General features: G+C 35.9%; 3 protein-coding genes across 4 annotated transcripts in view; 2 read left to right on the top strand and 1 right to left on the bottom strand.

Moving 5' to 3' along the window:
• Nucleotides 1–11,663, bottom strand: part of LOC141439424 (uncharacterized) — a 49,272-nt gene that overhangs the window by 19,687 nt on the left and 17,922 nt on the right. The window contains exon 1 of one of the 2 annotated variants that reach the window (XM_074103730.1): nucleotides 9,490–9,556. The exons of the other annotated variant lie outside the window; for it this stretch is intronic. The gene's annotated coding sequence lies outside the window, so the exon portion shown is untranslated. Of the gene's footprint in view, nucleotides 1–9,489; nucleotides 9,557–11,663 lie in introns of those variants that run through there. 2 annotated transcript variants of the gene reach the window in all.
• LOC141439417 (lipase 3-like) lies at nucleotides 1,104–3,662 on the top strand. Its single transcript, XM_074103706.1, has one exon. The coding sequence runs from the start codon at nucleotides 1,135–1,137 to the stop codon at nucleotides 2,464–2,466; it is 1,332 nt and encodes a 443-aa protein (XP_073959807.1). The 5' UTR covers nucleotides 1,104–1,134; the 3' UTR covers nucleotides 2,467–3,662.
• LOC141426574 (lipase 3-like) lies at nucleotides 5,851–7,425 on the top strand. Its single transcript, XM_074085618.1, has one exon. It carries the CDS (start codon nucleotides 5,851–5,853, stop codon nucleotides 7,423–7,425), a length of 1,575 nt encoding a protein of 524 aa, XP_073941719.1.

The following is an 11,663-nucleotide window of genomic DNA, read 5'->3' on the forward strand; positions in this document are numbered from 1 at the left end:
TTTACTATGTTTACGGCATAAGATGTACCGTGGCCGTACTAATACATAAAAATCGCATCACTATAGTAAGGCACGGGAGCGTAAAGGGCGAAAGTGCTCATAACAAGCAAAATAATCTCCACGAAATAGGTAGTTTGCGGAGATATCTCGGAGTAGTGAGCCACCTAAAGTTTTTTGAACGCTCCGGGCTCAGAATTAAGGGTGAATTTTTTATAAGGACGCAGGTAGGGGCGCGGGCGGGAGCCGGGAGTCACCGGCGCGGTCTGCATATTGCATTAGATTTAAATTGTTTACGTCGTTAAGAAAGAAAGTTTTCCCGAACCGGGCGAGAACCGAGAAACTTCTACGCGAAGTTGGTATATTTAATTTTTCCGCATAATCGTATGGGAATTACTACAAACTCTTTGTTGTTTTTCAAATACTACGTGTTCTTCTTTGAAATAAAAACACAGGAATTAGAACAGGCATGTGTTAGCTGAGTGTACTGTACGTACGAGTACCGAAGTTAAGTGTATTGCAACGTGATTAGTCTTCTAAAGGTGGCTAAATTACTATTTCTGTACCACCATGGGCATTATTATACAGAGTTAACCTTGTACAATAAAGAAAATATTTTTTCCTTATACTCGTAAATATACCGCGCAGTAATAATTAAGATATCTTAAGCCAATCGTTTGCTGGTTTGTTTTACTGACTGAGTTTATTTTCCTGTAGGTACCATCAGCCAAATATGTGGTCTACCACCCTGAAGTTGATAATCATGAATTTAACTAATTTTCCGAGGTTAGACGTTTTATTTAGCGCAGAGCTTTTGAACTTTATGTACTAAATATGCTGAATCAGTTCAAAACTAGGAGCGGATAATACTTAATGTTAGGTACCTACATACATAGAAAAAGTGCGGGACGATATTTCTTAAACACCTGACGACTTAGATTAAATACCATTGATTAGCGGTCAGTGTTATTTTATAACACATTCAACTATGAATTACAACAATATTATAGCCACTGATGCGAAATGCACACTTGGAAAGTCTCATTGTTTCGGCATATAAATATGGGTCGAAAACTAATCAACGGCATACATGACTGAATATTCAGTGAAGCAAGTACAAATTTTGACGAATTCATCATGTATAAAGTACTCATAGCGTTTATTATTTTGTTGAACAGTTATCAAAATGTTAATTGTACATTTTTAGATTTTATGTACGATCAACTCCATGAACTAAGAGGCAATTTGCTGTCACATCTAATGGATTTTTCGCATTTCCTAAGATCTAATATCGTAAGAGATAAAGGGCTTCCACCAGTAAATCGAGATATAAATAAAGCTATGCGAATGTACAGGCCCAAGGATCTTGAAACACAAAACGTGCAGTTTAATATGGCTCACCGACGGATACTGGACTCGCACGTCGTTACAACCAGAGACGGTTACATTCTCACATTACATCGTATATCCACGGGGAAAGCCAAGGAAGAAAAGACTGGCCACCGGATAGTGCTGCTTCATCACGGGCTTTTGGGGAGCTCAGAGGACTGGTTGCTTCTAGGACCTGATAAATCTCTCCCATATCTTTTGTCAGACGCAGGTTTTGATGTTTGGCTGGCAAATGCAAGAGGCAACTGCTACTCTCGAGGCCATGTATCAATAAACACTGACTTCAGGCAATTTTGGAACTTTTCTTGGCAAGAGATTGGAGAATACGATTTACCAGCCATTTTACACTACATCAGGAATACGACAAATACTACTCAAGGGATCAATTACGTTGGACATTCGATGGGTGCAACTGCTCTTTTAGCCCTACTGTCCACCGAGCCTAAATATAATGAATATTTTAGATTAGCAATTTTGCTAGCTCCTTTAGCAATTATGACCCACACACGCGGTCCCATGAAGATGATGGCGCCTATAATGGCTAATCCTCCGGAAGTTTTAATAACAGAACTCTTGGGTGACGGAGAATTCATGCCTACGAGACAAGTTCCTTCATGCATGGCGGAAAAATTCTGCGAGAAAATAACAATGCTTTGTATGAATTCCCTATTGTTTTTTAGCGGTAGCTTATTGCAAGAAGGCTCTAGAGATGCAAATTTTATTGCCCGGCTTCTTTATCACGTTCCCGCAGGCGGTTCGACAAATACAATTCTGCATTATGCTCAGTTGATTAAAAATAAGAAATTCCATAAGTTTGGAAAAAAGGATTCAGTATTTAACCTGAAAGATATAAGCACTCCTGTTGCGATTTTTAGTTCAACCGACGATTGGTTATCAAATGAGATCGATAACCAGATGCTGCTCATTAGTATTACAAACCCAGTCGGCCATATTATTATTCGAGGGAAAAATATCAGTCATACTGAATTCGTCTGGGGATTTCACGCTGATGTATTGATTTTTTACAAAATTCTGGATTTGTTAGGATATGGTTCGGATATAAACAAGGTATTACAATAAATATATATATATATTTTTGTTTTTTTGTTTCCAATGGGACTAAAAATCAGCAGATTTTGTGGTTTAACTAGGCGTGATATATTGCACGGTGTGACGGAGGGCCACCGAAGGCAGTTGAACAATCAGCCTGTCAGAGGCTAAATGCCCTCAGTTTTACTGGGAATGAGGTGTTTTATTACTGCTGGTGCATCGCAATACATGTACGGACTGTAAAAAGCATACAAAGAATTTGTATACAGCATCTGTATTAATCGTAAATTACTGCTGAACTCACGCAGTATTGCTTTGTTGTTGCATAGTGCCCCACTGTATCGATATAATCGACAACAACCCATCTTATTAGAGATCACTTCTACTCTGTTCCGAATATACTCCGATACAGCCATAATACTTTGCAATCAGTTGATTTTTGTTTTAAGTATACCGAAACTGTACAAGGTTAGATTTATCAAAGTTTTGTAAGTTATCTATGTTGTTTATGTTAGGTCTTTTTTATTTAATTTCGCTTATTTTTGGCGCGATAGCTAATATTTGTTTATTAAAAAATGTTATCCAATATACAATGACGACTATATAACCCAGGTGTTAGAGCAGGTGCTGCGTAAAATGCGGCTTTTACGCTGGAAGTACGAAATCATTTTTACCCGAGCTGAATTATTGGAGACACTTCGCTCACACTTTGCGTTCACTTGTTTCATTATCTATCTTTTGATTCATCACAATATAGTTCAGAACAGGTTGGACATAGAAACGTCAACAGACCCGTCTTAAAGATAGAGCTATGAATGGCAAGGTAATTTGTTTCAATTCCCTAAAATGGTTCCTTAAAGTACATGACTGTAATATATTTGGCCAAACAGGCATAACATCCCGTTGCAAATACAAGGTGAAATTTAAATCATGATTCAAAATCAGTGTTTCAAGTTCAGTGTCTCAAGTTGTATCGGTTTCACTGTATTACTGTATTATTGTGTTTTTTTTATTTAATGTATGATGACCAGATGGTCTCAAAGGAAGACCAGCGCCGTTCGCAAGACCGGCAGATTGCTGATTTGGGACCATTTCGTGACATGCATAACTTATTTTTTTTTTGTCTCTTTTTACTTCTTTTATTCATTGTTCTCATGTTTGTCACGAATAAATATTTTCTTTCTTTTCTTTCTTTCTTAGTTAATGCTGCACAATGTACTCGTAGTGAGAAAAAAAGAGAGAAAGAGAAATATTTATTTACACATATTCGATATTTATTTATACATTATTCATATTCAATGGTGTATGTGAAGTTCCCAATCCGCACTGGGCCCGCGTGGGAACTATATAGGCTGGAATGATGATGATGATATTCGATGTACAGAGAAATACCAACAAATGGGACGATGACAATGTAAGGAGAATGAAATAAAAAAAAGGAAATCACAGAAATAATTTGCAAAACAGATTTGCGTTTATTTCAGTCGGAGCACATTAGTCGGGCCACATTGTTTTACTGGAACTCCTTTATTTTAATTATCCTTTATTTTTCTACGCGAAAAAAGGATTCTAATGCAAATTGGATTCAAGAAAGTATCCCGAGTTTATGGCAAAAGGCAAATAATGGGTCCCGGCTAAGCTTACGTCGCCACACAAGGTTAATTATAGAAAATAATTTAGCTCTCATTGCGTAGTGTAGAAGAAAATAAATAAATAATTATAATAATTATTAAACCGTATGACAAATGAAATGATAATTGAGATTTGCAGTGCGTTAGACAGTAAGGCCTCTGCATTCCAAGCCATGTAGCCTAAAAGCCATTGCCACTTCAACTTCCATGCTCTTCAAGATATAGGTATGTATTCTATACAGTAGCTGATAAATTGAAATAAGCAGCTCCAATCCACCACCACCGCCTCCCTAACAATTTGACTTTTATTTAATAATACGTATTTGTAGGTTCTCAAATGGCAAATGTCAAAATTGTACTTGCCACATTATGCTCGTGTAACCTCACACCTATTCGGTAAAAGATTTTCTCGTTCGTTAAACCTATTGCCGCAATTGTTTTTACCGTCACCTCCTTCGACTGTTAGCTAAATTGTAATCACAAATCGAAATTAATTTTGCAATGAAATCATCATACAGACAATGAAGTTATAATGAACACAATAATGTCATATTACGTCACAATTTAGCAACCAGAAACATTGTAATGTTTTTGATGGCTTGTCGAACTGTTTACGATGTTATTGTACATAACACATAATAAGATAATAAGATGTACAAAGGAAAACTTATCCCTTTAAGTGATCTCTCCCAGTTAATCTTTGAAACAGTTTTTGACATAGAAATATCAACTATCTACCTAATAAAGAATATTTACCTAATACAATGCTGATAAATTAAGGTTTTTTGATACATCCATACAATTAAAATATTTACTTTTTAAGAGCTATGAAAACACGATTTTCCGCAGATTTTTATGGTACCTAATAGTGAGCAGTGCCGTCACTTAATTGCGAACCATTTATTGATTTCTGTTATTAACTTCTTAACTCAAATATCGATTGACTTACTTACTACCTTTTAATGGATTTCAAAGCTCACATAAAAACCTATATAGACAATCTAAATAGACAATCGATAGGTATCTAATCTATATATCTATAGATCTAACATATATAGACAATCGATGAACATTTGTTTAAAAGTATAATTCATGGAACAATGTCAATTTAGGCATGTTAAAGAAGTGTTTATTTTATTTTATTTTAACGCCTAGTAACCCATAGGTAGTGCCACCAGAGCTGAAGACGCACACAAAAACATGTCGTGTAATGAAATGACAGCAGGATTTTGACATTTACGTATTAATTTCATTCATTCTCCAAAAGGAGCAAGTGCAAGTGCAATTATAGTTCTTTTTGTAGCGGTGTGTGTAATCATTCAGGTCAACTGTCGTTGCACTACTTATACACTTCGACATGTACGGTCACGATCGTTAATTTGGGACCCACTTAAGATCGAATATCTGTTGTCATTTTGTATGACAATTCAAAGGATTTTTTGACGAAATGAGTCTCAAATTAACGCTCGTGACCGTACAAGAAGCACAATACAATACAATGACTCTATTGAATTCCAACTCATAGGAAGCAGTACATAATAGATACTCATAAGTATAATACATTCGATACGTAAGTATAATAATATTTGCTTTAGTAGATGTCTCCATCCATAAAATAAAATTATTCATGTAAAGTCACGGGAAAAACCTATATCTAGTATGAATGTGTCAGATGAAAACAAAATATTAAACAATCAATTGTTGTTCGAGTTGATTATTGTGCTACGGACATTTGCAATGTATGTCCTCATTCATTGAATTGCAACAGACCGGGTTAGACTTGATGTCGGCTATCATGCCCCAAATCTGCATTAATAAGTTTTTTTTGTTTGTTTGTATTATCGTCATATTTTTGAGCGTGGAGACAAAAAGTTCATTAAGAGAATATTTGGAGCCGGTTGTAAAATTCAAGAACAAACTTGCACTCTGCTTCGGACCTTTAGAACAGAAAAGGCAACAGATAAAGAGAGCGTTTTATAAATTTATACGCGATGTTTTATCTGATGGTACGATTGACGAATGCAAAAAACCAGAAGATAGTGACAATAAAATTATCCCTGAATCACTGAGAAACAATGGCTCACTGTTATTGAGAAATTATTATCAACAAGAGACCAGTGATACGACTATTATACCAAAAAACGTGAGCGACGACATTGAAACTACTACTGTTACTTTTACTTCTACCATTACTTCCGATACTATTACTTCTGCTACTACTGAACATTTGCAAGGAGACAGTGAAATGAATTCTAAAAAAACTGCATCAGACCTTATAACTACACACGGATACAAAGTCGAAACACATACAGTGATCACAGTAGACGGATATAAGCTTACCGTAAATAGAATTCTGGCTATTACTCCAGGATTTACATCAGTAAGAAAAGTAGCTCTGCTGCATCATGGGTTACTGGGCAGTTCAATAGATTGGTTACTACTTGGCCCAAACAGGAGTCTCCCATACTTGTTGTCAGATCATGGATACGATGTATGGCTAGCAAACGCTAGGGGAAATAAGTATTCGAAAGACCATCTAAATTTAGACATAGATACAAAAGAATACTGGGACTTTAGTTGGCACGAAATAGGACATTTAGATATGTCAGCTGTGATTGACTACATAAGAGAAAACACTCGAAAGAAAGCTTTAATACATTTTATTGGTCACTCGATGGGAGCAACAGCTTTATTAGTTCTACTATCAACAGTTCCGCATTACAGTCTTTATCTGCATAGTGCTATTTTACTTGCGCCTTTATCTTTTCTATTTCAAGTTAAAGGACCTTTGCGGTATATAGCTGAAGGGAGAAATAATAGATTCTTAGGTAACAAGGAATTTGTGAACGCGTTTCCGGAACACATCGTTAAACAATTTTGCAAGGGTGAAGAAGATCTTTGTACAAACCCATTGATTTTAATGGCAAACGGTGGAATTGACACAAATATCCAAAGTGTGAAACATCAGTTATACGATCAAACACCAGGAGGAGGGTCGACTAAAACAGTGTTGCATTATGCCCAACTGATACAAAGTGGTTTATTTCAGAGGTTTGACTATGGAACAGTTAAAAATTTATTAGTGTACGGTAAAGCGGCTCCCCCGGAGTATGCTTTGAATGAGATAAGTTCTCCTCTGGTGGTGATAAGTTCCCCGAGCGACTGGCTGTCGAGCACCCGAGACGTGGAAACTCTGTCTGCGCACCTCACGTGTGACGTCACACACCACGTCGTCAAGCGCCCCGGTTTCAGCCACATCGACTTCATTTGGGCTGATGATGCCCCTTTACTAGTTTACAGACTTGTCCTTAATTTGTTACAAGAAATAAAAGACAAATCCGAGGCTCTTATGATTTGATTGCGATAAAAAATTAGAAATTGAAATGTTGAATGGTTAAACTGCTAACTGATTAAGTGTGTGTAATTATATTAAAATGAATGATTTGACATATAAATATTTTCTTACACCTGCCATGTAAAAGACAAATAAGTCTATTTATGATCCAAAAATAGATAGGGACGTTGTATACCTTACGTTTATATATAACTAGCGGACCCGACAGACGTTGTCCTGCCCGAAATATCAGCACTTCATTCAATATGATAACATACCGACAGCAGCGCCACACCAACCGGGCCAATTATGCTTTCAAACCATCCAGGAACCTATTGAAACTTACACACAAAATTTAATCTAAATCGGTCCAGCCGTTTAGGAAGAGTTAAGTGACAAACCACATAGGTACAGAAGAATTATATTAAGATATTTTAAGGTCAACGGAAAGTACTGTTTGTTACATACCCTACAAATTTTGATTCCTTTGAGTGTCGAAATATACGATTTTTGCAACATAAATGGCAGTATCTTTTTTTAAGTTAACTTAGAAATTTTATATTTTCTCAGCTTTAAGGGACTGTAGGTGTATGTTTAAATTTCAACCCGATATAAAGCTCTTGACAGACCGACGGACGGAAAAAACATGAACATTTTGTATGGGAAAATGTTTTTTATTTTATTATATTTTTTCGTCAATTTTCTAATATTCTTAACACTTATTATCCTATTCCTGACGAAGACAAATCCAAAAACACAAAAATCATAAAATTGATCCAGCCGTTCTTGAGTTAAATATAAATGGTATACTATTAACACGACTGCGTATTCCTGTTGACAGCAAAAATATAAACAAACATCAGCCATGTCCGAAAGATGGCTGCGTTGGTGTTCACCTACTGCATGTGGTACCTACATGTGTTGTACAGCGACGGACACAAGCTTATGATTTCTTTACAAAAATCTGTAAAACGTAAAACTTTTAAAGGTACCTATTAAATGCTAGACTTTACCCGCGGCTTTGCACGCGTAAACCATTAGATCCGGATTTTACTAAAATCCCATGGGAATCCTTAAATTATACATCATAGATTAGGTAGATTAACGTTGAACTGTATTTCATGACTCTGAACTTAGCGGTTGAGAATTCAAGATTGTATTTCGAACCCTCAAAATATCGGAATAAAAAGTAGCCCATGCTTTGTTCAAGACGTTCAGCTATCTACATACCAAATTTCATCTAAATCCGTCCAGCCGTTTTAGCGTGACGGAGTATCTAACAAACAATACGCACATACACACATTCCAACTTCCGCAATTATGATTATTAGTATTATTTAGTATATTTTATTATACCTACTACTCGTACCTACTAGGTAGGTACTTTACTTAGCATGCTCTCATCCATCTTGTCAATCCTCAAATTTGATTTTCATTGGGTGCCGACTTCTATTAACAGATGGTTAAGCCAGTGTCCACCGAGGGCGATACAGATATAGGTAAAAAACTTAAGAAGATGACCTGTTGTGTGTATGTATGTAGTAGTAACTTGTCCGTATAGATAAGTGTGCACTACTACAATAGGTCATCTTAAGTTTTTTACCTAGGTATAATACCTACATGTTGTCCTGTATGTTATAAATACAGCAATGGATACGAACTGCTGTTATCTTTTTGCTACCATAAACAAATCTGTAAAACTTTTAAAAGTATGAATCCAGTTCAAATTTTGAAAAAATTACATCATAAATTTTTGATAATTCTGCCAAAGTCGAGGTTGGTTAAGACAGAAGAAGAGGTTGGTTGGTATGTAGGCGAACGTCTTGGTTGATATATTTTTTTTTTATATATTTTTTTAATCTGCCAGTTTTCGGTGAGATAACTACAAATGACTATCTGCAATAAAGATACACTAGGATTCAACCACTAATCAACAAAATAACGTGTGATGATGGGTGTACTTACAATATGTTACAACAGATCACTACAGGTAATAAAATTGTGAAAAGAATAAAAATTAAGAAAAAAGATACAGCTTGAGACTTCTTTCTGCATTTTTAAAAGTATCAAATATATAAACTACTTTACATGTTCCTGTTGAAGTGGTCTTTAGCTGGAAATATCGATATGTCATTGGGCGCCGGCCGCGTTTGACAGATGGCCACGGCAGTGTCCGTCGAGGGCGGCGTTACGTGTAACACGTGTGTTTTGCTGCGACGCCGGACACAAGCAGCTGATTTCCCTGGCGGCCTATTCACGCTGTCGACTGTTAACGGGCCGCTCGGTTGCAACCCTGTAACTATTCATACTGTTAAAATAATGTCGCCGACGCCGAGTTGTTTTTTCTCAGTAATTTTAGGATAGCATATCGAGATACGAGTACCTACCTAAAAGCAAAGTAGTATATATAGTTTCTCTTATATTTTTGTGGGTTCCTTAGTCGTGGGACTACCTACAAGGAACCTTTATATTTTCGCCATGTCCGTCTGTCTGTCCGCGGCTTATATATGTACTCTGTGCCGCGGCTTAGCTAAGAGACAGTCTGTGCTAGAAAGTTGTAATTGTGCATATGTATAGGTATATTAACCACGCCGACAAAGTGGTCAGGATAACTTTGAAAAAAGAAATTTAGGGTACCTCACCTACACGTAAAGAGGGGATGATTTATTTTTCTCGCCTCAACCCAAAGTGGCAAGGTATTTCAAAACCCTAAAAATCATAGATTTGCAAAGCCGATTTTTGAATTTAGAGATCCCGTAAAGGTTTGTAATTTTACATGAAACTACCGTGAGACACACTCATATTAAATATATTGACCCGGATAACTCACGTCTTAAATACAGTTTTGCTCGACATGTCTCGGGCTAATCCGTAGCCCTTCGTCTTCGGAGCAACGCTACTCAGCGGCTGCTGCAACACGCGCGTTGCTCCAAAGACGAAGGGCTACGGATTAGCCCGAAACATGTCAAACTAAACTCGATTTAAGACGTGAGTTATCCGGGTCAATATATTTAATATAATTTAGGGATCCGTTTGAAAAATATTAAGCTTTAAAGTGCAAATTGAAGAATCAGAAAAAAAACTTGAATTTAAAAGAAAGCCTAGTTAGGGCTTTACAAGTTAACGAGTAATAAATAGTAATATCGATCAAAACGTACAGAAACGTACGGAACACTAAACTGCAATGACCCGACACGCACTTATCCGGTTTTTCTTGTATACTGAAATGTATCAGTTTATATTTTTTTAATCTATCTGAACTGTTTTTTAAAAGCCGGTAAACAGTTAAATTTTTTTATTATACGTTAGGTGCCTAAATGGCTTAGTTTCATTTTAAGATAAACTTTTACTTATTGATAAAAATTTAACAAACTGAGATTTAAGTGATCAAAATTATATGTATTAACAAGACAAAGCGGTTACAAAAATAAATATGTGTAATATTTGTATTAAAACTCACGTTCATGCCGGAAAATATAATAAGTACATCAGACAACAGTTTAGCGTTGTTTGACGGCAAAACATTTCACAAAATGCTAACGATATTGACACTACAAAGAGTTCTAACCAATTTTACACTTGCTTCATTGTACATCCTGCTACTGCTATTGCTAATAGTGATTTGGTAATGGGAAAAATGAATCTGAAATAAAATTGTTTGAGTAAACGTGACCATAATTTATTAACTCAAAAACTACAACAGTAAATATATTTTTTATAAATAACGTATTACAAGACGGAGCCCCAGAATGAGTACCTAAGTTATAATATAGAGATCAATATAGGTGTGTTCTTTTTGTTAAAAACGACTTAGTTAATATATCAGGTATCATTAATTACAGTTGCTTTAATTCCTTTTCATCAATTTCCATCTACATCTATAATACGGCTTTCAACTGAACTCGTATTAGACTGGTTTGCGGGAACCGGACAAAGACCACGTCAAAATGTCATTACTCCAACTCACGTCACGGGCTGGCAGAGTAATCAAGATTCAATACTGCAGGCTTAAAGAAACTAGCATGTATAATAGTGTGAGAGCACGTTCAGTTTGTAATTTGGTTGGTGCGAGTAATGCAGACCAAAATGTATCACTTTACATTTATCTATCTAGTTACTATCATAGTTGTTTTGGTACGTTATATAACCATGAAAAATCGACTAAGTAGTATGGTATTTTCCCTTTAGTAAAAATAATAACATTTTAAGGTTGGTTTTTGGAATCTTTTTGTAATTTTTTTCAATTCCAAAATTTTTGTTAC

This window comes from Choristoneura fumiferana, chromosome Z (genome assembly GCF_025370935.1).
Source record: "Choristoneura fumiferana chromosome Z, NRCan_CFum_1, whole genome shotgun sequence".
In the NCBI taxonomy this organism is placed as follows: Eukaryota; Metazoa; Arthropoda; class Insecta; order Lepidoptera; family Tortricidae; genus Choristoneura; species Choristoneura fumiferana.